Here is a 25,063-nt window from a genome sequence, read left to right as displayed (position 1 = left end):
AACAAAATAAAAACACAGACGTAACTCGAATGGAAAGAGAAAAAAACCACAGGGAGGGGATTGCAGGGACACAATGGGCCGAGTGGACCCCAATCTGGCTGTTTTGAAGGGTGGAGGATTGACCAAATATTTTCACTGAGTGGCCATCCTTTGAACCAGTGGGAGTGGAGAAAAGTTCCAGTCACTCCTGCAGCATTTGCTGAGTGAGGAGGGGGGAGACTTTGGGGGGTTGGAGGTTGTTCCCTGGGGGGTTTGGGGGAGGAATTTGGACAAATTTTAATTATTTCCCCTTTGAGGCGGAGCTGAGGCAGCCCGTGACGTAATCATGGCGCGACCAGCTGCAGCTCAGGCCCCCCCACCGGGCCGGGCGGAGGGACACATACCCGGTGACGCGCTAATGCCGCGCCGCTAATGGCGGCCCCCAGGCGGCGCGAGGCCTCGGGATGCTGCAGGGCCTGAGCGGCGGCGCTGAGCCGGCCGGGCTGCTGCTGATCGCAGGTAGCGCGGGGGCTGTGGCTGGGCCTCTCCCTGCAGCCCCCTCCCTGCAACCCCCCGGGCCCCTTTACCCCCCCCCCCCACCCCCCCGGGCCCCTTTACCCCCCCCCCCCCCCACCCCCCCGGGGCCCCTTTACCGCCCCCCCCCCGGGGCCCCTTTACCCCCCCCCACCCCCCTCCCGGGGCCCCTTTACCCCCACCCCCCCCACCCCCCCGGGGCCCCTTTACCCCCCCCACCCCCCCGGGGCCCCTTTACCCCCCCCCCCACCCCCCCGGGGCCCCTTTACCCCCCCCCACCCCCCCGGGGCCCCTTTACCCCCCCCACCCCCCCGGGGCCCCTTTACCCCCCCCCCACCCCCCCGGGGCCCCTTTACCACCCCCCCACCCCCCCGGGGCCCCTTTACCCCCCCCCCACCCCCACCCCCACCCCCCCTTGTCTCCATGTGGCCCCCATGTCTAATTTTCCTCCATTATAGAAATAAATGGGTGGCACAGTGGGTTAGCACTGCTGCTTCACAGCTCCAGGGTCCCGGGTTCGATTCCCGGCTTGGGTCACTGTCTGTGTGGAGTCTGCACGTTCTCCCCGTGTCTGCATGGGTTTCCTCCGGGTGCTCCGGTTTCCTCCCACAGTCCAAAGATGTGCAGTGCATTGGCCGTGCTAAATTCTCCCTCAGTGTTACCCGAACAGGCGCCGGAGTGTGGGCGAGTAGAGTAACTTCATTGCAGTGTTAACGTAAGCCGACTTGTGACTAATAAATAAATGGTATCATAGTACAGGAGGAGGCCATTCAGCCCATTGGGTTTATACCGATCATAATCTCACCCAGAACCTATTTCCGTAACCCCACATATTTACCCTGCTAATCTCCCTGACACTAAGGGGCAATTTAGCATGGCCAATCCACCTAACCAGTGGAGTACTGTGCTCAGTTCTGGTCGCCTCACTATAGGAAGGATGTGGAAAAGATTGAAAGGGTGCAGAGGAGATTTACAAGGATGTTGCCTGGATTGAGTGGCATGCCTTATGAGGATAGGCTGAGGGAGCTCGGTCTTTTCTCCTTGGAGAGATGTAGGATGAGAGGAGACCTAATAGAGGTGTATAAGATGTTGAGAGGCATAGATCGGGTGGACTCTCAGAGGCTTTTTCCCAGGGTGGGAATGTCTGCTACGAGAGGACACAAGTTTAGGGTGCTGGGGGGTAGGTACAGGGGAAATGTTAGGGGTAAGTTTTTCACACAGAGGGTGGTGGGCAAGTGGAATCGGCTGCCGTCAGTGGTGGTGGAGGCGAACTCAATAGGGTCTTTTAAGAGACTCCTGGGTGAGTACATGGAGCTTAATAGGATGGAGGGTTATAGGTAGGTCTAGAAGGTAGGGATGTGTTCGGCACAACTTGTGGGGCCGAAGGGCCTGTTTGTGCTGTAGTTTTTCTATGTTTCTAATTCACCTAACCTGCACATCTTTGGACACTAAGGGACAATTTAGCATGGCCAATCCACCTAACCCACACACTTTGGACTGTGGGAGGAAACCGGAGCACCCGGAGGGAACCCACGCAGACACGGGGAGAACGTGTAAACTCCACACAGGCAGTGACCCAAGGCTGGAATCGAACCCGGGTCCCTGTCGCTGTGAGGCAGCAGCGCTAACCACTGTGCCGCATCCTCTGTATGTTTTCTCCAGCCTCTTTGCCCCTCATCTGGAGAAGCTGGGATTGTTATCCTCAGAGCAGGGAAGGTTAAGGGGGAGATTTAATCGACGTGTTCAGAATAATGAGGGGGGTTTGGAGTAAATGAGGTGAAAGCGTTTCCCAGTGGCAGGAGAGTGGGTAACTAGAGGGGGGACACAGATTGAGGAGAATCGGGAAGAGAACCGGGGCAGGGAGAGACAGGCGATGAGGAGAGTTTTTTTTTAAAAAAGCAAGTTGTTATGATCTGTGAGGCGCTGCTTGAAAGGGCGGCGGAAGCAGGGGAGATCGGGGGGGGTGAGACAGCTATGTGTGTGTGGGATTACCTGTAAACCACCTCTTCTCTTGCAGACAGCTTTGAGTGCGAGGGACGCAGTTTGTTGAAGAGTTTTCTTACCAGTGCGGCCCTACGGTGAGTACATCTTCAGATTTGGGCGTTTGCCCAATGTTCAAAATCACGGGGGGGTGGAGGTTGCAACAGATCAAATTTGGAGAAAGTGTTTCCAGTGGCAGGAGTGTGGGTTACCAGAGAGGGACACAGATTGAGGAGAATCGGGAAAAGAACCAGTGAGGGAGATGGGGAATTTTTATTTTGAACGCTGTCTCCGTTGCTGACGACACCAAGGTAGGTGGTGTTGTGGATAGTTTGGAGGGATGTCAGAAGTTGCAGCGAGACATAGATAGAATGCAAGACTGGGCGGAGAAGTGGCAGATGGACTTCAACCCGGATAAGTGTGTAGTGATCCATTTTGGCAGATCCAATGGGATGAAGCAGCAGTATAATATGAAGGGTACCATTCTTAGCAGTGTAGAGGATCAGAAGGACCTTGGGGTCCGGGTCCATAGGACTCTTAAATCGGCCTCGCAGGTGGAGGATGCGGTCAAGAAGGCGTACGGCGTACTAGCCTTCATTAATCGAGGGATTGAGTTTAGGAGTCGGGAGATCATGCTGCAGCTTTATAGGACCCTGGTTAGACCCCACTTGGAGTACTGCGCGCAGTTCTGGTCACCTCATTACAGGAAAGATGTTGAAGCCATTGAAAGGGTGCAGAGGAGATTTACAAGGATGTTGCCTGGATTGGGGGGCATGCCTTATGAGGATAGGTTGAGGGAGCTTGGTCTCTTCTCCCTGGAGAGACGAAGGATGAGAGGTGACCTGATAGAGGTTTACAAGATGTTGAGAGGTCTGGATAGGGTAGACTCTCAGAGGCTATTTCCAAGGGCTGAAATGGTTGCTACGAGAGGACACAGGTTTAAGGTGCTGGGGGATAGGTACAGAGGAGATGTCAGGGGTAAGTTTTTCACTCAGAGGGTGGTGGGTGAGTGGAATCGGCTGACGTCGGTGGTGGTGGAGGCAAACTCGTTGGGGTCTTTTAAGAGACTTCTGGATGAGTACATGGGATTTAATGGGATTGAGGGCTATAGATAGGCCTAGAGGTGGGGATGTGATCAGCGCAACTTGTGGGCCGAAGGGCCTGTTTGTGCTGTGGCTTTCTATGTTCTATGTTCTATGTGTAGATGTTCTAATGCCAGTCTATCTTTCCTTATGCAAGGGACCTAAAACTGTTCACAGTATTCGGGGGGTGGTCTGACTGGTGCCTTGTGTAGCTTTAGCAAGATTCCCTATTTTTATATCCCATTTCCTCAGAAATAAAGGCCAACATTCCATTTGCCTTCCCTATTTCCCGCTGAACTTGCAGAGCAGCTTTTTATGATTTACACAGAAGGTCCCCCAAATCCCTCCGCTTTCTGCAGTCTTTCTCTATTTAAATAACACTTCGCTTCTTTAACCTTCCGACCAAAGTGCACATTTTACTACTTTATATTGCAATTGTACCATAGAAAGCATTCTTTCTGGATGTATCACAGCTTGGTATGGGCTCCTGCTCTGCCCAAGACCGCAAGGAACTACGAAGGGTCATGAATGTAGCCCAATCCATCACGCAAACCAGCCTCCCATCCATTAACTCTGTCTACACTTCCCGCTGCCTCGGGGAAAAGCAGCCAGCATAATTAAGGACCCCATGCACCCCGGACATTCTCTCTCCCACCTTCTTCTCGGGAAAATGTCTGAGGTCACGTACCAACCGACTCAAGAACAGCTTCTTCCCTCCTGCCATCAGACCTTTGTGTAGTGCGCAAGAAACAATACTTTTCACTGTATCCCAGTACATGTGACAATAAATCAAATCATCTGCCAAGGTTTTACCCACTCATTTAACCTGTCAATATTCCTCTGTAGACTCTGCGTCATTCTTGCCACTTGCCTTCCCACCTACTTTTGTGTCATCTGCAAACTCGGCAATATTTGATTTGATTTATTATTGTCATGTGTATTAGTATACAGTGAAAAGTATTGTTTCTTGCGCGCTATACAGACAAAGCATACCGTTCATCGAGAAGGAAAGGAGAGAGTGCAGAATGTGGTGTTACAGTCATAGCTAGGGTGTAGAGAAAGATCAACTTAATGCGAGGTAGGTCCATTCAAAAGTCTGACAGCAGCAGGGAAGAAGCTGTTCTTGAGTCGGTTGGTCTGTGACCTCAGACTTTTGTATCTATTTCCCGGCGGGAGAAGGTGGAACAGAGAATGTCCGGGGTGCGTGGGGGATCCTTAATTATGCTGGCTGCTTTTCCGAGGCAGCGGGAAGTGTAGACAGAGTCAATGGATGGGAGGCTGGTTTGCGTGATGGATTGGGCTACATTCACAATCTTTTGTAGTTCCTTGCGGCCTTGGGCAGAGCAGGAGCCAGACCAAGCTGTGATACATCCAGAAAGAATGCTTTCTATGGTGCATCTGTAAAAGTTGTTGAGAGTTGTAGCTGACATGCCAAATTTCCTTCTGAGAAAGTAGAGGCGTTGGTGGGGCTTTCTGAACTATAGTGTCGGCATGGGGGGGACCAGGACAGGTTGTTGGTGATCTGGACACCTAAAAACTTGAAGCTCTCGACCCTTTCTACTTTGTCCCCGTTGATGTAGACAGGAGCATGTTCTCCTTTACGCTTCCTGAAGTCGATGACAATCTCCTTCGTTTTGTTGACATTGAGGGAGAGATTATTGTTGCCGCGCCAGTTCACCAGATTCTCTGTCTCATTCCTGTACTCTGTCTCATCATTGTTTGAGATCCGACCCACTACGGTGGAGTCATCAGCAAACTGGAAGATGGAATTGGAGGGGAATTTGGCCACACAGTCATAGGTGTATAAGGAGTATAGTAGGGGGCTGAGAACACAGCCTTGTGGGGCACCGGTGTTGAGGATGATCGTGGAGGAGGTGTTGCCGATCCTTACTGATTGTGGTCAACATTACATTCACTTTCTTGACCAACTCATTGAAATGTTTGGAAGGGGGAAGAGCAGAGAAGGCTGGGAGTAATGCTTGTCGTATGAAGAACAGTTGAGGACTCTGGGTCTGTACTCGTTGGAGTTTAGAAGGATGAGGGGGGGATCTTATTGAAACTTACAGGATACTGCGAGGCCTGGATAGAGTGGACGTGGAGAGGATGTTTCCACAAGTAGGAAAAACTAGAACCAGAGGGCACAACCTCAGGCTAAAGGGACGATCCTTTAAAACAGAGTTGAGGAATTTCTTCAGCCAGAGAGTGGTGAATCTGTGGAACTCTTTGCCGCAGAAGGCTGTGGAGGCCGGGTCATTGAGTGTCTTTAAGACAGAGATAGATAGGTTCTTGATTAATAAGGGGATCAGGGGGGTTATGGGGAAAAGGCAGGAGAATGGGGATGAGAAAAATATCAGTCATGATTGAATGGCGGGGCAGACTCGATGGGCCGAGTGGCCTCATTCTGCTCCGATGTCTTATGGTCTAGTTGGATAGCTCTTATACAGGGGGCTAGTACAGGCATGACGGGCTGCATGGCCTCCTCTTCTGTTGCTCCCGCGGGCCGGTTAACTGATTGGATCTTCCTTTCCCTGCAGGGAGGAGCCTGTTCACGTTTTTAACTTTGAACTTTCCGAATCCGAGTTCAGCACCGGGCTGGACGATGGTGTCAAGGCCAGGTAAGAAATTCCTGGGACCGGAAAACCAGCCAGGGGAATCGGTGCCACCCTTGCGGTGCCCAGGGGGAGGGAGGAGGGGAAGGCAGTGCCCGTCACAGCGGCTGAGGCACGAGGGACAGTAAGATGCCATCTCCGCTGCTACGGTTTTATACAGTTCGTGAGGGGGGGGTGGGGATTAGCCAGGATTCCTGGCTCCCTAATCCGATGATACAATTAACTATTCCCCCCCCCCCCCCTCCCATCGCCCCCCCCCCCCCCCCCCCCCCCCCCCCACCGCTCCGACCGGCAATGGTCAGGGGAAGGGAGCTTGATGCTGCCTTCAATCTGAATTCTTCTCCGACAGGCTCCATTTCCACGATGGCTACAGCGACCCTCTGAACTGGGAGCAGCGAGGGACCTTCTCCATCGATGGCCTCACTGCCCCGGAGCTCCTCCGCCGTGTCAGTGCGGTGCCCACAGCCCCTCGCCAACCCTGCATCGTCGTCCTCGATTCCCTCAGCTGGATCCTGCTCCGGAGGCCGATTGGACAAGTCTGCCGCGTTCTCCAGGATTTCCAGCGCGGAGCGGCCGGTGCAGGTCAGTGACCCCATCCATCACAGGTCACAGGTCGTAGGTCAGTGACCCCACCTGACACAGGTCACAGGTCAGTGACCGCATCCAACACAGGTCACAGGTCAGTGACCCCACACGACACAGGTCGCAGGTTAGTGACCCCACCTGACACAGGTCACAGGTCAGGGGTCCCACATGACACAGGTCGCAGGTCAGTGACCCCGCCCGTCGCAGGTCAGTGACCCCGCCCGTCGCAGGTCAGTGACCCCGCCCGTCGCAGGTCAGTGACCCCGCCCGTCGCAGGTCAGTGACCCCACCCGACACAGGTCGCAGGTCAGTGACCCCACCCGGCACAGGTCAAAGGTCGCAGGTCAGTGACCCTGCATGTCACAGGTCAGTGACCCTACCCAACACAGGACAGTGACCCCGCCGGTCAAAGGTCACAGGTCAGTGACCCTGCCCGTCGCAGGTCAGTGACTCTGCCCGATACAGGTCGCAGGTCAGTGGCCCCGGCTGACAGGTCATAGGTCGGCGACCCTGCTTGACACAGGTCACAGGTCAGTGACCCCACCTGACAGAGGCCACAGGTCAGCGACCATAGAGTCATTGAGGTTACAGCATGGAAACAGGCCCTTCGGCCCAACTTGTCCATGCTGCCCCTTTTTTTAACCACTAAGCTAGTCCCAATTGCCCGCGTTTGGCCCATATCCCTCTATACCCATCGTACCCATGTAACTATCTAAATGCTTTTTAAAAGATAAAATTGTACCCACCTCTACTACTGCCTCTGGCAGCTTGTTCCAGACACTCACCACCCTCTGTGTGAAAAAATTGCCCCTCTGGACCTTTTTGTAACTCTCCCCTCTCACCTTAAACCTATGCCCTCTAGTTTTAGACTCCCCTACCTTTGGGGAAAGATATTGACTATCTAGCTGATCTGTGCCCCTCATTATTTTATAGACCTCTATAAGGTCACCCCTCAGCCTCCTACGCTCCAGAGAAAAAAGTCCCAGTCTATCCAGCCTCTCCTTATAACTCAATCCATCAAGTCCCGGTAGCATCCTAGTAAATCTTTTCTGCACTCTTTCTAGTTTAATAATATCCTTTCTATAATAGGGTGACCAGAATTGTACACAGTATTCCAAGTGTGACCTTACCAATGTCTTGTACAACTTCAACAAGGCGTCCCAACTCCTGTATTCAATGTTCTGACCAATGAAACCAAGCATGCCGAATGCCTTCTTCACCACTCTGTCCACCTGTGACTCCACTTTCAAGGAGCTATGCTGCTGTCAGACTTTGGAATGGACCTACCTCGCATTAAGTTGATCTTTCCCTACACCCTAGCTATGACTGTAACACTACATTCTGCACACTTTCCTTCTCTATGAACGGTATGCTCTGTCTGTATCGAAACAATACTTTTCACTGCATGCTAACACATGTGACAATAAATCAAATCAATGAACCTGTACCCCGAGATCTCTTTGTTCTGTAACTCTCCCCAACGCCCTACCATTAACTGAGTAAGTCCTGCCCTGGTTCAATCTACCAAAATGCATCACCTGGCATTTGTCTAAATTAAACTCCATCTGCCATTCGTCAGCCCACTGGCCCAATTGATCAAGATCCCGTTGCAATCTGAGATAACTTTCTTCACTGTCCACTATGCCACCAATCTTGGTGTTATCTGCAAACTTACTAACCATGCCCCCTATATTCTTATCCAAATCATTAATATAAATGACAAATAACAGTGGACCCAGCACTGATCCCTGAGGCACACCGCTGGTCACAGGCTTCCAATTTGAAAAACAACTCTCTACAACCACCCTCTGGCTTCAGTCAAGAAGCCAATTTTGTATCCATTTAGATAGGAGTTATAGAGAAATAGTAACTCCTAGAAATGAGGCTTGGGTCAATGCCAGGAGGAGGGGTAAGAAGCAATCGGGAAGACAATCCCCTGGGGCGGTTCCCCTCCATAATAGGTTTTCGGTGCTGGAGGCTACAGTTGAGGAGGAATCAACTGAGCATAGAGAGCAGATCTCTGGGGGTGAGCCGAGTGAGAAAGCTCAGGTGGTTAGGGGCTGTAAAAGACTGGGCCTTGTGATTGGGGACTCCACAATTAAGGGGACAGATAGGAGGGTCGGAACTAAAGGTAGGGACTCAGGGTTGGTGTGTTGCCTACCAGGGGCTGGGGTCCGGGATGTGTCTGACAGGGTATTCAGGACTCTTAGGGGGGAGGGAGATAAACCACAAGTTATTGTACATGTGGGGACACACGACATAGGGAGGATAGGGGAAGGGGATATTAGGCAGGGATTTATGGAGTTGGGGTGGAAACTAAAGGCCAAGACTGACAGAGTGGTTATCTCTGGACTCTTGCCTGTACCACGGGATAGTTTAGAGAGGAATAGGGAGAGGGAAGGTTTGAATTCATGGCTGAGGGGATGGTGCAGGAGGGAGGGGTTCAGGTACTTAAGCAATTGGGGCTCGTACTGGGGAAGGTGTGACCTCTATGAGAAGGATGGTCTACACCTTAATCAGAAGGGGACCAATATCCTGGGGGGTAAATTTGCTAAGGCCATGCAGGGAGGTTTAAACTGATTCGGGGGGGGGAGGGATCCTGAGTAGTGGGGCTGAAAGTGAGGGATGCATGGATGGGGACTGCAATGCACGGCATTGCAGAGGTGGGGTGGAGCAGGGTTTGAAATGTGTATACTTCAATGCCAGGAGTATTCGCAATAAAGTGGGTGAACTTGCAGCGTGGATCAGTACCTGGGACTTCGATGTTGTGGCTATTTCAGAGACATGGATAGAGCAGGGGCAGGAATGGATGCTGCAGGTCCCGGGGTTCAAATGTTTTAGTCGAAGTAGGGAAGGAGGTAGAAGAGGGGGAGGGGTAGCATTATTGGTCAGAGATTGTATCACAGTGTCAGAGAGGAGGTTTGACGAGGACTTATCTGTTGAGGTAGTATGGGCGGAGATTAGAAATAGGAGAGGAGAGGTCACCCTGTTGGGAGTCTTTTATAGACCTCCTAAAAGTTCTAGAGAGGTTGAGGAAAGGATTGCGGAGTCAATCCTGCTTAGGAGTGAAAGTAATAGGGCAATTGTTATGGGGGATTTTAACTTGACTAATATTGACTGGAATTGTTATAGCTCTAGCTCGTTAGAGGGGTCAGTTTTTGTTCAAAGCGTGCAGGAAGGTTTTTTGACTCAGTATGTAGACAGGCCAACTAGAGGTGAGGCTATATTGGATCTGGTGCTGGGAAATGAGCCAGACCAGGTGCTAGACTTGGAAGTTGGTGTGCATTTTGGTGATAGTGACCACAATTCGGTTACGTTCACCTTAGTGATGGAAAGGGATAGGCATGAACCTCGGGCCAGTGGTTTTAGCTGGGGGAAGGGTAATTATGAGGCTATTAGGAGAGAATTAGGAAACATAGGTTGGACTAGGAGATTACAGGGACTGGGAACGTCCGACATGTGGAGTTTTTTCAAGGAGCAGCTACTGCGAGTCTGTGATAGGTATGTCCCTGTCAGGCAAGGAGGAATTGGTAGGGCTAGGGAACCGTGGTGCACCAAAAAAGTTTCTTTGTTGGTTAAAAAGAAAAAGGAGGCTTATGTTCGGATGAGACGTGAGCACTCGGGTAGTGCACTAGAAAGCTTTAGATTGGCTAAGAGGGAGTTGAAGAGCGAGCTTAGAAGGGCTAAAAGGGGACATGAGAAGACTTTGGCGGATAGGGTTAAAGAGAATCCTAAGGCGTTCTATAGGTATGTCAAGAACAGAAGGTTGGTTAGGGCAAGTTTAGGGCCAGTTATAGATGGCAGAGGGAAGTTATGTGTGGAACCGGAGGAGATTGGTGAAGCATTGAACCAATATTTCTCTTCGGTGTTCACGCAAGGGGACATGAATATAGCTGAGGAGGACACTGGGTTGCAAGGGAGTAGAATAGACAGTATTACAGTTGATAAGGAGGATGTGCAGGATATTCTGGAGGGTCTGAAAATAGATAAATCCCCTGGTCCGGATGGGATTTATCCAAGGATTCTCTGGGAGGCAAGAGAAGTGATTGCAGAGCCTCTGGCTCTGATCTTCAGGTCGTCGTTGGCCTCTGGTATAGTACCAGAAGATTGGAGGTTAGCGAATGTTGTCCCATTGTTTAAGAAGGGGAACAGAGACTTCCCCGGGAATTATAGACCGGTGAGTCTCACTTCTGTTGTCGGCAAGATGTTGGAAAAAATTATAAGGGATAGGATTTATAGTTATTTGGAGAGTAATGAATTGATAGGTGATAGTCAGCATGGTTTTGTGGCAGGTAGGTCGTGCCTTACTAACCTTATTGAGTTTTTTGAGAAAGTGACCAAGGAGGTGGATGGGGGCAAGGCAGTGGACGTGGTATATATGGATTTTAGTAAGGCGTTTGATAAGATTCACCATGGTAGGCTTCTGCAGAAAATGCAGATGTATGGGATTGGGGGTGATCTAGGAAATTGGATCAGGAATTGGCTAGCGGATAGGAAACAGAGGGTGGTGGTTGATAGTAAATATTCATCATGGAGTGCGGTTACAAGTGGTGTACCTCAGGGATCTGTTTTGGGGCCACTGCTGTTTGTAATATTTATTAATGATCTGGATGAGGGTATAGTTGGGTGGATTAGCAAATTTGCTGATGACACCAAAGTCGGTGGTGTGGTAGACAGTGAGGAAGGGTGTCGTAGTTTGCAGGAAGACTTAGACAGGTTGCAAAGTTGGGCCGAGAGGTGGCGGATGGAGTTTAATGCGGAGAAGTGTGAGGTAATTCACTTTGGTAGGAATAACAGATGTGTTGAGTATAGGGCTAACGGGAGGACTTTGAGTAGTGTGGAGGAGCAGAGGGATCTAGGTGTATGTGTGCATAGATCCCTGAAGGTTGGGAATCAAGTAGATAGGGTTGTTAAGAAGGCATATGGTGTCTTGGCGTTTATTGGTAGGGGGATTGAATTTAGGAGTCGTGGCGTTATGTTGCAACTGTACACAACTCTGGTGCGGCCGCACTTGGAGTACTGTGTGCAGTTCTGGTCCCCACATTACAGGAAGGATGTGGAGGCTTTGGAGAGGGTGCAGAGGAGGTTTACCAGGATGTTGCCTGGTATGGAGGGGAGATCCTATGAGGAGAGGCTGAGGGATTTGGGATTGTTTTCGCTGGAAAGGCGGCGGCTAAGAGGGGATCTTATTGAAACATATAAGATGATTAGAGGTTTAGATAGGGTGGATAGTGATAGCCTTTTTCCTCTGATGGAGAAATCCAGCACGAGGGGGCATGGCTTTAAATTGAGGGGGGGTAGTTATAGAACCGATGTCAGGGGTAGGTTCTTTACCCAGAGGGTGGTGAGGGATTGGAATGCCCTGCCAGCATCAGTAGTAAATGCGCCTAGTTTGGGGGCGTTTAAGAGATCCGTAGATAGGTTCATGGACGAAAAGAAATTGGTTTAGGTTGGAGGGTCACAGTTTTTTTTTAACTGGTCGGTGCAACATCGTGGGCCGAAGGGCCTGTTCTGCGCTGTAATGTTCTATGTTCTATGTTCTATGTTCTATACCTCACCCTGGATCCCGTGAGATTTAACCTTGTGCAACAACCTACCATGCGGTACCTTGTCAAAGGCCTTGCTAAAGACCCCACCTAACACAGGTTGGCGACCCCGCCTGACACGGGTCACAGGTTGGCGACCCCGCCTGACACAGGTCACAGGTTGGCGACCCCGCCTGACACGGGTCACAGGTTGGCGACCCCGCCTGACACGGGTCACAGGTTGGCGACCCCGCCTGACACGGGTCACAGGTTGGCGACCCCGCCTGACACGGGTCACAGGTTGGCGACCCCGCCTGACACGGGTCACAGGTTGGCGACCCCGCCTGACACGGGTCACAGGTCGGCGACCCCGCCTGACACGGGTCACAGGTCGGCGACCCCGCCTGACACGGGTCACAGGTCGGCGACCCCGCCTGACACGGGTCACAGGTCGGCGACCCCGCCTGACACGGGTCACAGGTCGGCGACCCCGCCTGACACGGGTCACAGGCCGGCGACCCCGCCTGACACGGGTCACAGGTCGGCGACCCCGCCTGACACGGGTCACAGGTCGGCGACCCCGCCTGACACGGGTCACAGGTCGGTGACCCCGCCTGACACGGGTCACAGGTCGGCGACCCCGCCTGACACAGGTCACAGGTCGGTGACCCCCTGGAGGTGCTTTCTCTCTCAGTAAGTGACGGGTGTCGGGAGGAGGGGGTTTATGTTCTGCTCTGTGTGGATTTCGGAAGCGGTTACGGGGAAGCACGGTCGGGAGGGACTGTCCCCGAGGGGGGAGTTTAATGGTGAGAGAGGGAAGCAGGATCTTTACCCTGCGGTTTATTTATCAGGAAGGGGTTTATTCTGTGCTGTCTCCCAGCAGGGCTGCAGATCAGGAAGGTGATGGGACTATTACACAGGGACCTACACCAGCCGGAGGAACTGGAGGCTCTGTCGCACATAGCCAGCACGGTGGTAACGTTAACCGCTTCCCCCGAGTGCAGCGGGCTGCGGACAGAGTTCCTGCCCTACGCCGTGGCCACCACCACTCTCAAACGCAAATCTGGCAGAGTCCTGAAAAAGGTTTGTTGCCTTTCCCCTCCAGACAGGACACAGCTACAGCTCTCACTACCCTCAGCAAAGCAGCCCTTCCCCACGAGTGGGCCTCGGCTCTGGCTACTTGACTGTAGAGGTCATCACGGCTGCACTCACTGGATTGTCACTGTCGGAGGGTCAGTACTGAGGGAGTGCCGCACTGTCAGAGGGTCAGTGCTAAGGGAGTGCCGCACTGTCAGAGGGTCAGTACTGGGGAGTGCCGCACTGTCAGAGGGTCAGTACTGAGGGAGTGCCGCACTGTCAGAGGGTCAGTGCTGAGGGAGTGTCGCACTGTCAGAGAGTCAGTGCTGAGGGAGTGCCGCACTGTCAGAGGGTCAGTGCTGAGGGAGTGTCGCACTGTCAGAGGGTCAGCGCTGAGGGAGTGCTGCACTGTCAGAGGGTCAGTGCTGAGGGAGTGTCGCACTGTCAGAGGGTCAGTACTGAGGGAGTGCCGCACTGTCAGAGGGTCAGTGCTGAGGGAGTGCCGCACTGTCAGAGGGTCAGTGCTGAAGGGAGTGCCGCACTGTCAGAGGGTCAGTGCTGAGGAGTGCCGCACTGTCAGAGGGTCAGTGCTGAGGGAGTGCCGCACTGTCGGAGGGTCAGTGCTGAAGGAGTGCCGCACTGTCAGAGGGTCAGTGCTGAGGGAGTGCCGCACTGTCAGAGGGTCAGTGCTGAGGGAGTGCCGCACTGTCAGAGGGTCAGTGCTGAAGGAGTGCCGCACTGTCAGAGGGTCAGTACTGAGGGAGTGCCGCACTGTCAGAGGGTCAGTACTGAGGGAGTGCCGCACTGTCAGAGGGTCAGTGCTGAGGGAGTGCCGCACTGTCGGAGATCCTGTCTTTTGGATGAGATGCTACCTTAAGCAAAAACAAAATACAAATGAAATCTAAAATATTGTTGAGTGAAGGGGTGAATAATCCACCCCAATCCCCGTGGTGCCCAGCGGGCACGGAGTGCCACATGGATTCCGCATGCTCCCTCTCCAGGGACACGCGGCTGTGAATGTAGCGGCGGGAGAGGGGCAGACAGTGGGGGCAGACCACCCCCTCGGTCGCCCTCTGTCTGGAGCTGTGGCTGGTGAGTTTGGCTAGACTGAGGCGCTGGTTCCAGACCGCAGGGAGGAAGCAGAGAGAAGCGGCGTCGCTGGTAATCCGGCCAGGCTGGGGGTTCTCTCCGGGAGCAGCTCTGTTACAGCAGGGCTGGCGTTCCCGGGAAAGCTTTGTTACAGCTGGGCTGGCGTTCCCGGGAAAGCTCTGTAACAGCTGGGCTGGCGTTCCCGGGACAGCTCTGTTACAGCAGGGCTGGCGTTCCCGGGACAGCTCTGTTACAGCAGGGCTGGCGTTCCCGGGAGCAGCACTGTTACAGCTGGGCTGGCATTCCCGGGACAGCTCTGTTACAGCTGGGCTGGCGTTCCCGGGAAAGCTTTGTTACAGCTGGGTTGGCGTTCCCGGGACAGCTCTGTTACAGCTGGGCTGGCATTCCCGGGACAGCTCTGTTGCAGCTGGGTTGGCGTTCCCGGGACAGCACTGTTACAGCAGGGCTGGCGTTCCCGGGACAGCTCTGTTACAGCTGGGCTGGCGTTCCCGGGACAGCTCTGTTACAGCTGGGCTGGCATTCCCGGGAAAGCTTTGTTGCAGCTGGGCTGGCGTTCCCGGGACAGCTCTGTAACAGCTGGGCTGGCGTTCCCGGGACAGCTCTGTAACAGCTGGGCTGGCGTTCCCGGGACAGCACTGTTACAGCTGGGCTAGCGTTCCCGGGACAGCTCTGTAACAGCTGGGCTGGCGTTCCCGGGACAGCTTTGTTACAGCTGGGCTGGCGTTCCCGGGACAGCTCTGTTACAGCAGGGCTGGCGTTCCCGGGACAGCTCTGTTACAGCAGGGCTGGCGTTCCCGGGACAGCTCTGTTACAGCTGGGCTGGCGTTCCCGGGACAGCTCTGTTACAGCTGGGCTGGCGTTCCCGGGACAGCTTTGTTACAGCTGGGCTGGCGTTCCCGGGACAGCTCTGTTACAGCTGGGCTGGCGTTCCCGGAACAGCTCTGTTACAGCTGGGCTGGCGTTCCCGGGACAGCTCTGTTATAGCTGGGCTGGCGTTCCCGGGACAGCTCTGTTATAGCTGGGCTGGCGTTCCCGGGACAGCTCTGTTACAGCTGGGCTGGCATTCCCGGGACAGCTCTGTTACAGCTGGGCTGGCATTCCCGGGAAAGCTCTGTTACAGCTGGGCTGGCGTTCCCGGGACAGCTCTGTTACAGCTGGGCTGGCGTTCCCGGGACAGCTCTGTTACAGCTGGGCTGGCATTCCCGGGACAGCTCTGTGACAGCTGGGCTGGCGTTCCCGGGACAGCTCTGTTACAGCTGGGCTGGCGTTCCCGGGACAGCTCTGTTACAGCTGGGCTGGCGTTCCCGGGACAGCTCTGTTACAGCTGGGTTGGCGTTCCCGGGACAGCTCTGTTATAGCTGGGCTGGCGTTCCCGGGACAGCTCTGTTACAGCTGGGCTGGCGTTCCCGGGACAGCTCTGTTACAGCTGGGCTGGCGTTCCCGGGACAGCTCTGTTACAGCTGGGCTGGCGTTCCCGGGGTAATTGGTATTCCGGGCTCTCTCATTCTTTTCCCTCTCACCCACAGGAGGAATATTTCACCATCGAGGAGAGATTCACTCTGAGGATGTCAGCGGAGCCGCTCCCGGGGCCAGAGTCGGCTGGAGTGGGAGACACGGGATCGGTGGGTGTCTGTCTCTGCTGAGGGAGTGCGGGTGATCGCGGAGGGGCTGTGTGCTCTGCCTCCCTCTACCTCCCCCATCCCTCTGACCCTCCCTCCCTCCCTCCCTCCCTCCATCCTCCCCCTCCCTCCGTCCCTCCCTCCGTCTCTCCCTCCGTCCCTCCCTCCGTCCCTCCCTCCGTCCGTCCCTCCCTCCCTCCGTCCCTCCCTCCGTCCCTCCCTCCGTCCCTCCCTCCGTCCCTCCCTCCGTCCCTCCCTCCGTCCCTCCCTCCGTCCCTCCCTCCGTCCCTCCCTCCGTCCCTCCCTCCGTCCCTCCCTCCGTCCCTCCCTCCCTCCCTCCCTCCCTCCCTCCCTCCCTCCCTCCCTCCCTCCGTCCCTCCGTCCCTCCCTCCGTCCCTCCCTCCGTCCCTCCCTCCTTCCCTCCCTCCGTCCCTCCCTCCGTCCCTCCCTCCGTCCCTACCCCTCCCTCCGTCCCTACCCCCTCCCTCCGTCCCTACCCCCTCCCTCCGTCCCTACCCCCTCCCTCCGTCCCTACCCCCTCCCTCCGTCCCTACCCCCTCCCTCCGTCCCTACCCCCTCCCTCCGTCCCTACCCCCTCCCTCCGTCCCTACCCCCTCCCTCCGTCCCTACCCCCTCCCTCCCGTCCCTACCCCCTCCCTCCGTCCCTACCCCCTCCCTCCGTCCCTACCCCCTCCCTCCGTCCCTACCCCCTCCCTCCGTCCCTACCCCCTCCCTCCGTCCCTACCCCCTCCCTCCGTCCCTACCCCCTCCCTCCGTCCCTACCCCCTCCCTCCGTCCCTACCCCCTCCCTCCGTCCCTACCCCCTCCCTCCGTCCCTACCCCCTCCCTCCGTCCCTACCCCCTCCCTCCGTCCCTACCCCCTCCCTCCGTCCCTCCCCCCTCCCTCCGTCCCTCCCCCCTCCCTCCGTCCCTCCCCCCTCCCTCCGTCCCTCCCCCCTCCCTCCGTCCCTCCCCCCTCCCTCCGTCCCTCCCCCCTCCCTCCGTCCCTCCCCCCTCCCTCCGTCCCTCCCCCCTCCCTCCGTCCCTCCCCCCTCCCTCCGTCCCTCCCCCCTCCCTCCGTCCTCCCCCCTCCCTCCGTCCCTCCCCCCTCCCTCCGTCCCTCCCCCTCCCTCCGTCCCTCCCCCCTCCCTCCGTCCCTCCCCCTCCCTCCGTCCCTCCCCCCTCCCTCCGTCCCTCCCCCCTCCCTCCGTCCCTCCCCCCTCCCTCCGTCCCTCCCCCCTCCCTCCGTCCCTCCCCCTCCTCCGTCCCTCCCCTCCCTCTCCTCCCTCCCCCCTCCCTCCGTCCCGGCTCCCCCACCCCGGCTCCCCCACTCCGTCTCTCTCCGTTCCCCTCCCCCCTCCCTCCCGCCTCCCCCCTCCCTCCCGCCTCCCCCCTCCCTCCCGCCTCCCCCCTCCCTCCCGGCCTTCCCCCTCCCTCCCGCCTCCCCCCTCCCCTCCCGCCTCCCCCCTCCCTCCCGCCTCCCCCCTCCCTCCCGCCTCCCCCTCCCCCTCCCGCCTCCCCCCTCCCTCCCGCCTCCCCCCTCCCTCCCGCCTCCCCCCTCCCTCCCGCCTCCCCCCTCCCTCCCGCCTCCCCCCTCCCTCCTCCCTCCCTCCTCCCTCCCTCCTCCCCTCCCCCTCCCTCCCTCCCCCTCCCTCCCCCCTCCCTCCCCCCTCCCTCCCCCCTCCCTCCCCCCTCCCTCCCCCCTCCCTCCCCCCTCCCTCCCCCCTCCCTCCCCCTCCCTCCCCCCTCCCTCCCCCCTCCCTCCCCCCTCCCTCCCCCCTCCCCCCCTCCCTCCCCCCTCCCTCCCCCCTCCCTCCCCCCTCCCTCCCCCCTCCCTCCCCCCTCCCTCCCCCCTCCCTCCCCCCTCCCTCCCCCTCCCTCCCCCTCCCTCCCCCCTCCCTCCCCCCTCCCTCCCCCCTCCCTCCCCCCTCCCCTCCCCCTCCCTCCCCCCTCCCTCCCCCCTCCCTCCCCCCTCCCTCCCCCCTCCCTCCCCCCTCCCTCCCCCTCCCTCCCCCCTCCCTCCCCCTCCCTCCCCCCTCCCTCCCCCCTCCCTCCCCCCTCCCTCCCCCCTCCCTCCCCCCTCCCTCCCCCCTCCCTCCCCCCTCCCTCCCGCCTCCCTCCCGCCTCCCTCCCGCCTCCCTCCCGCCTCCCCCCTCCCTCCCGCCTCCCCCCCGTGCTGTCCTGCACTTTGATTCTATTTTTCATTCCGAGTTTCTCCACTGGCCCCCAGGTGGACCCAGCGGCGAATCTGACCTTTAACCTGCGTCTGACGGAGGAGGAGCGCCGGGCGAGACAGGGCGTGACGCTTCCCTTTCACTTCAGCACCGAGAAGTAAGTGAGCCCGGACCTGACGGGAGCAGGAGGCCATTCGGCCCCTCCAGCCTGTCCTGCCCCACTTCACTGGCTGACCCACCTCCTAACTCCCTGCAACGGCTTTCATCCCCAATCCCACAATGTCGTGGCACAGTGGTTAGCGCTCACAGCGCCAGGGACCCGGGTTCGATTCCCGGCTTGGGTCACTGTCTGTGTGGAGTCTGCACGTTCTCCCGTGTCTGTGTGGGTTTCCTCCGGGAGCTCCAGTTTCCTCCCACAGTCCGAAAGATGAGCTGGTTAGGGTGCATTGGCCCCGCTAAATTCTCCCTCAGTGTTACCCAAACAGGCGCCGGAGTGTGGCGACTGGGGGATTTTCACAGTAACTTCATTGCAGTGTTAATGTAAGCTCACTTGTGACACTAATAAATAAACTTAAAACTTTTTTAACAAACCTCGAATACTCTCCAATTAAGAATCAATTAATCCGACACTTCAGGTTTTTAGGTGTCCAGATGGTGTCTATACAGACAAAGCATACCGTTCATAGAGAAGGAAAGGAGAGAGTGCAGAATGTAGTGTTACAGTCATAGCTAGGGTGTAGAGAAAGATCAACTTAATGTGAGGTAGGTCCATTCAGAAGTCTGATGGCAGCAGGGAAGAAGCTGTCCTGATCCCCCCCACGCCGACACTATAGTTAAGAAAGCCTCACCAACGCCTCTACTTTCTCAGGAGACTAAGGAAATTTGGCATGTCCGCTACGACTCTCACCAACTTTTACAGATGCCCCATAGAAAGCATTCTTTCTGGTTGTATCACAGCTTGGTCTGGCTCCTGCTCTGCCCAAGACCGCAAGGAACTATAAAAGGTCGTGAATGTAGCCCAATCCATCACGCAGACCAGCCTCCCATCCATTGACTCTGTCTACACTTCCCGCTGCCTCGGGGAAAAGCAGCCGGCATAATCAAGGACCCCACGCACCCCGGACATTCTCTCTTCCACCTTCTTCCGTCGGGAAAAAGATACAAAAGTCTGAGGTCACGTACCGACCGACTCAAGAACAGCTTCTTCCCTGCTGCTGTCAGACTTTTGAATGGACCTACCTCGCATTAAGTTGATCTTTCTCTGCACCCTAGCTATGGCTGTAACACTACATTCTGCACCCTCTCCTTTCCTTCTCTATGAACGGTATGCTTTGTCTGTATAGCGCGCAAGGAACAATACTTTTCACTGTATGTTAATACACGTGACAATAATAAATCAAATTAAATCGCGAAACAACATTGTTGATTGCGGAAGAGAATTTCCGAGACGCCTCCCGCCCTGTTCCACCTCGGATTGTTTCCTCGTTTCGCCTCCTGAAACCTCCGCCACTATTTTTCCGCCCTTCAGCATGAGATTCTCACCTCGCGGTAGAAATTGTTTCTCGCTACCGACCCGACCAATTCCCCGTGCGATCGTGCAAATCTCGGGGAGTCGCTCCGTGAGCTTGTGGCTGTTTGCTGGGGATTGTCAGAGGAATGAGGAGCAGGAGTCGACCCTTCCAACCTGCTCCGCTATTCGATCAGACCCTGGCTGATCTCTCCCTGGTCTCCAATCCACCTCCCCACCTGTTCCCCTTGTCCCTTTTTTAATTAGTGATATATCCATCTCCTCCTCGAAACCATTCAACGATTCGGACTCCAGTAACAATAACTCTTGTGGAAGATGGAGCTACGACCGGGACAGGAGATCCCTGGGGGAATAACACCCCCAGTCACATCCCCCGCTTTCCCCCCACCAACCTCCCCAGGGAGAGCATTCCGAAGAATCTGCCATAGAATCGCTACAGTGCAGCAAGATGCCAATCGACCCATTGTGCAAAGCCAACAACAGTCCTGCCCTACAGGCCCTACAGCACACACTTAGCATGGCCAATCCCCCTAACCCACACATCTTTAGACACTAAGGGCAATTTAGCATGGCCAATCCCCCTAACCCACACATCTTTAGACACTAAGGGGCAATTTAGCATGGCCAATCCACCTAACCCACACATCTTTGGACACCAAGGGGCAATTTAGCATGGCCAATCCCCCTACCCACACATCTTTAGACACTAAGGGCAATTTAGCATGGCCAATCCACCTAACCCACACATCTTGGACACCAAGGGACAATTTAGCATGGCCAATCCCCCTAACCCACACATCTTTAGACACTAAGGGGCAATTTAGCATGGCCAATCCACCTAACCCACACATCTTTGGACACCAAGGGACAATTTAGCATGGCCAATCCCCTAACCCACACATCTTTTAGACACTAAGGGCAATTTAGCATGGCCAATCCCCTTAACCCACACATCTTTAGACACTAAGGGGCAATTTAGCATGGCCAATCCACTAAACCCACACATCTTTGGACACCAAGGGACAATTTAGCATGGCCAATCCCCCTAACCCACACATCTTTAGACACTAAGGGGCAATTTAGCATGGCCAATCCACCTAACCCACACATCTTTGGACACCAAGGGACAATTTAGCATGGCCAATCCCCTAACCCACACATCTTTAGACACTAAGGGGCAATTTAGCATGGCCAATCCCTTAACCCACACATCTTTAGACACTAAGGGGCAATTTAGCATGGCCAATCCACCTAACCCACACATTACCCCACTCTTTAGACACTAAGGGCAATTTAGCATGCCAATCCACCAACACACATCTTTGGACACCAAGGGACAATTTAGCATGGCCAATCCCCCTAACCCACACATCTTTAGACACTAAGGGACAATTTAGCATGGCCAATCCACCTAACCCACACATCTTTGGACACCAAGGGACAATTTAGCATGGCCAATCCACCTAACCCACACATCTTTAGACACTAAGGGGCAATTTAGCATGGCCAATCCCCCTAACCCACACATCTTTGGACACTAAGGGGCAATTTAGCATGGCCAATCCGCCCTAACCTACACATCTCTCTGAGGAAACCCACGTAGACAAGGGGAACATGCAGACTCTGCAGAGAGAGTGACCCAAGCCAGGAACTGAACCCAGATCCCTGGCACTGTGCAGCAGTGATGTGCACCACCCCCACAAACATGGACAATGGTCATCACTGGAGTTTTAATTCCAGATTTTTATTGAATTCAAATTCCACCGTCTGCCGTGGTGGGATTCGAACCCGGGTCCCCAGGGCTTTACCCTGGCTCTCTGGATCACTAGCCCAGTGACAACACCACTGGGCCACCTTGAACTGGATGGTTTTGCCCAGTATAAACTGAGGCCTGAAGACAGGCTGACAAAGGGCCGCGATCGGCCGGGAGGGGCTGAGGGTGTTTGAGACAGAGATAGACCGGTTCCTGATCAATAAGGGGATCAGGGGTTACGGGGGAAAGGCAGGAGAATGGGGATGAGAAAAATATCAGCCATGATTGAATGGGGGAGCAGACCTCGATGGGCCGAGTGGCCTGATTCTGCTCCTATGTCTTATGGTCTAGTTGAGGTGAATGTGTGCGGCCAGGGTGGTGATTGGAGCCTGAGCGAATCTGATGCCGTGGGGGTGTGGGGGGTGGTGGGAAGGGAGTGAGTGCGGCCCAGGGGGTTTGTTTGGGGGGGGGGGGGGGGGGGGGTGGAGATTGAGAGTGAATGGAACCTGAGTGAATCTTATGGGTCGGTGTGGGAGGGAGGGGGGGTGTGAATGTGGGGGGGAGGGAGGGGGGGTGTGAATGCGGGGGGGTGAATGCGGGGGGGAGGGGGGGGGTGAGGGGGGTGCCGCGGCTGGGCTGGGGGACAAATGGGGTGATGAAAGGCTCGGAGATGCCCCTCACTCGGTAACGAAACCCCTTTGGCTGTTTTGTGATCTGCAGGAAGTTGTCTCTGCTGGAAGGCAGTGGGGGCGAGGGACGGATTTACTACCAGCCGGACCCAGCAGACGACGTGGACGACGAAGACCCCGATGATGACCTGGACATTTAACAACTCCCTCGCCCGCCCACTGAGACCCCCCCCTCCCTGCCGCCGGGACCCCCCACCATCAGCCCGGGCCCCTTTCCAGCCGTTCGAAAGGTGAAGCCTGCCCTGCCCGCTGTCAAAACCCCCAACGGAAGCATCCGGAACAAGAACCGCCAACGTCTACGCGTTCGCTCACCGGGTTGACCTCTGACCTCCGGCTGGCGACTGACCTTTGTTCCCGACCCGATCACGATTAAAGCGTTTCAAACCACCCCCCCCCAACCGCTCTTGTCTCGCGATCGTCATTCAGGGAGCAGAGCGGGGGAGAGGTCGCCACTCGGGTTAGAGCAGGGTAGAAGCCCCTGCCCTGGTCTGTGCCCGGTACCCGCTCCCAGGCAGGGCACTCGGGGGCTGGGGCAGGAGGGTCGGTACAGATAAGGAATCCAGGGAAACATCCAAAGTGAAATATCACCGGCGCTCGCAATCTACAATCTGAGCAGAAACTTCTGGAAGGCCTCAGCAGATCTCCCCGTACCCGCGTCAGTGACCTTCGATCCATTTTACTTCTCTCGGGGGGATGCGGGCGTCTCTGGGCTGGGCACGGCATTTATTAACCATCCCTAATTGCCCCCTTGAACTGAGTGCCTCACTCGGCCATTTCAGAGGGCAGTTAAAAGTCTCGAGGCTCGATAGACCGAGACTTTTTTCCCTGGAGCGTAGGAGGCTGAGGGGTGATCTTATCGAGGTCTATAACATAATGAGGGGCACAGATCAGCTAGATAGTCAACATCTTTTCCCAAAGGTAGGGGACTCTAAAACTAGAGGACATAGGTTTAAGGTGAGAGGGGAGAGATACTAAAGGGTCCAGAGGGGCAATTTTTTCACACAGAGGGCGGTGAGTGTCTGGAACGAGCTGCCAGAGGTAGTAGTAGAGGCGGGTACAATTTTGTCTTTTAAAAAGCATTTAGACAGTTACGTGGGTACGATGGGTATAGAGGGACATGGGCCAAATGCGGGCAATTGGGACAACTTAGGGGTTTAAGAAAAAAAGGGCGGCATGGACAAGTTGGGCCGAAGGGCCTGTTTCCGTGCTGTAAACCTCCATGACTCTATCGGAGTTACATGTAGGCCAGACCGGGTAAGGACAGCAGATTTCCTTCCCTAAAGGACATTAGTGAACCAGATGGGTTTTTCCAACAATGATTGGATGGTGAGGGTCTGGAATGTGCTGCCTGGGAGGGTGGTGGAGGCGGGATGCCTCACATCCTTTAAAAAGTACCTGGATGAACACTTGGGCACGCCCTAACATTCAAGGCTACAGGCCAAGTGCTGGCTAGTGGGCAGGTCACGGCATTTCATGCGTTGTTGCCGGCTCGAAGGGCCCCTTCTGCACTGTAGGATTCTGTGAATCGTAGAATCCCTACAGTGCAGAAGGAGGCCGTTCGGCCCATCGAGTCTGCCCCGACCACAATCCCACCCAGGCCCTATTCCTGTAACCCCACACATTTACCCTAGCTAATCCCCCGACACGAAGGGGCAATTTAGCACGGCCAATCCACCTAACCCGCGCATCTTTGGAGTGTGGGAGGAAACCGGAGCACCCAGAGGAAACCCACACAGACACGGGGAGAACATGCAGACTCCGCAATGATTTCATGGTCATCAGTAGATTCTTAATTCCAGAGATTTTTTTTATTGAATTCAAATTCCACCGTCTGCCGTGGCGGGATTCGAACCCGGGTCCCCAGAGCATTACCCTGGATCAGTAACCCAGTGACAATACCACTACGCCACTGCCTCGCCCTTTTATTATCAGGACTGGTGAAAGGTGGTTGGGGGGGCGGGGCGGGGGGAGAGAGAGACACACAGGTCAGTCAGGGTCACCGTTTCGTACTGCCAACCCATGTGGAAGACACATCAGAGTCTGACAAGAATTGCGATGCCCCTCATGCTGAATAGCCAACAAAGGCTCCATGTTTGGGAGGTCTCTGGGCCTGGCTTGAGCCTACAGACCTCTTCTCTGCAACCCTCCCCCGCCCCACCACCATAGGAGATATTACAATTCATCAATTATTCAGTATTTAACATTCAAGTTGTAATTAAAGTTGTCATGCTGAAATTAACCAGAGAATAGCGCCATCTTGCTGAAGTATTTTGCCTTGCACCCATCAGGACAGACACAAGAATACCAAATTTCAAAGGGAGCAAATATTTATATTTATTTAAAAATTAAATTATTAACACGATTGCCATCATCATAATTGTTTTATTTATTATTAGTTATTAATGGGTTACAATGTAATTGTTAATGTCTAATGCTGGTCAGAGAATCCCTACAATGTAGGTAATTCAGCCCATTGAGTCTGCATCAACTCCAACAGAGCATCCCACCCAGGTCCTATCCCCATAACACCACGTATTTACCCTGCTAATCCCCCTAATCGTCACCTGAATGAGCTCGTCATCGACTTCAGGAAGTGTAGTGGACGGCACGGTGGTTCGCACTGCTGCCTCACAGCGCCAGGGAGCCGGGTTCGATTCCCAGTTTGGGTCACTGTCTGTGCGGAGTTTGCACGTTCTCCACGTGTCTGCGTGGGTTTCCTCCGGGTGCTCCGGTTTCCTCCCACAGTCTGAAAGACATGCTGGTTAGGGTGGATCGGCCGTGCTAAATTCTCCCTCAGTGTAACCCGAACAGGCACCGGA

The 25,063-nt window shown here is 55.3% G+C and overlaps 2 protein-coding genes across 2 annotated transcripts in view; one reads left to right on the top strand and one right to left on the bottom strand.

Annotated features, from left to right (window-relative positions):
• The window catches only part of LOC144487054 (claudin-7-like), a 161,324-nt gene that overhangs the window by 53,116 nt on the left and 83,145 nt on the right, over positions 1 to 25,063 (bottom strand). The gene's annotated exons all lie outside the window — the stretch shown is intronic.
• elp5 (elongator acetyltransferase complex subunit 5) lies at positions 359 to 24,485 on the top strand. The gene is made up of 8 exons (XM_078205106.1): positions 359 to 498; positions 2,531 to 2,591; positions 6,110 to 6,190; positions 6,534 to 6,766; positions 13,178 to 13,377; positions 16,008 to 16,103; positions 18,331 to 18,431; positions 22,276 to 24,485. The coding sequence occupies exons 1-8, from the start codon at positions 444 to 446 to the stop codon at positions 22,382 to 22,384; spliced, it is 936 nt and encodes a 311-aa protein (XP_078061232.1). The 5' UTR covers positions 359 to 443; the 3' UTR covers positions 22,385 to 24,485.

This window comes from Mustelus asterias, unplaced genomic scaffold (assembly GCF_964213995.1).
Source record: "Mustelus asterias unplaced genomic scaffold, sMusAst1.hap1.1 HAP1_SCAFFOLD_562, whole genome shotgun sequence".
Taxonomy (NCBI): Eukaryota; Metazoa; Chordata; class Chondrichthyes; order Carcharhiniformes; family Triakidae; genus Mustelus; species Mustelus asterias.
Note: the sequence above shows the minus strand (reverse complement) of the source record. Positions and strands in the feature narration are given on the sequence as shown.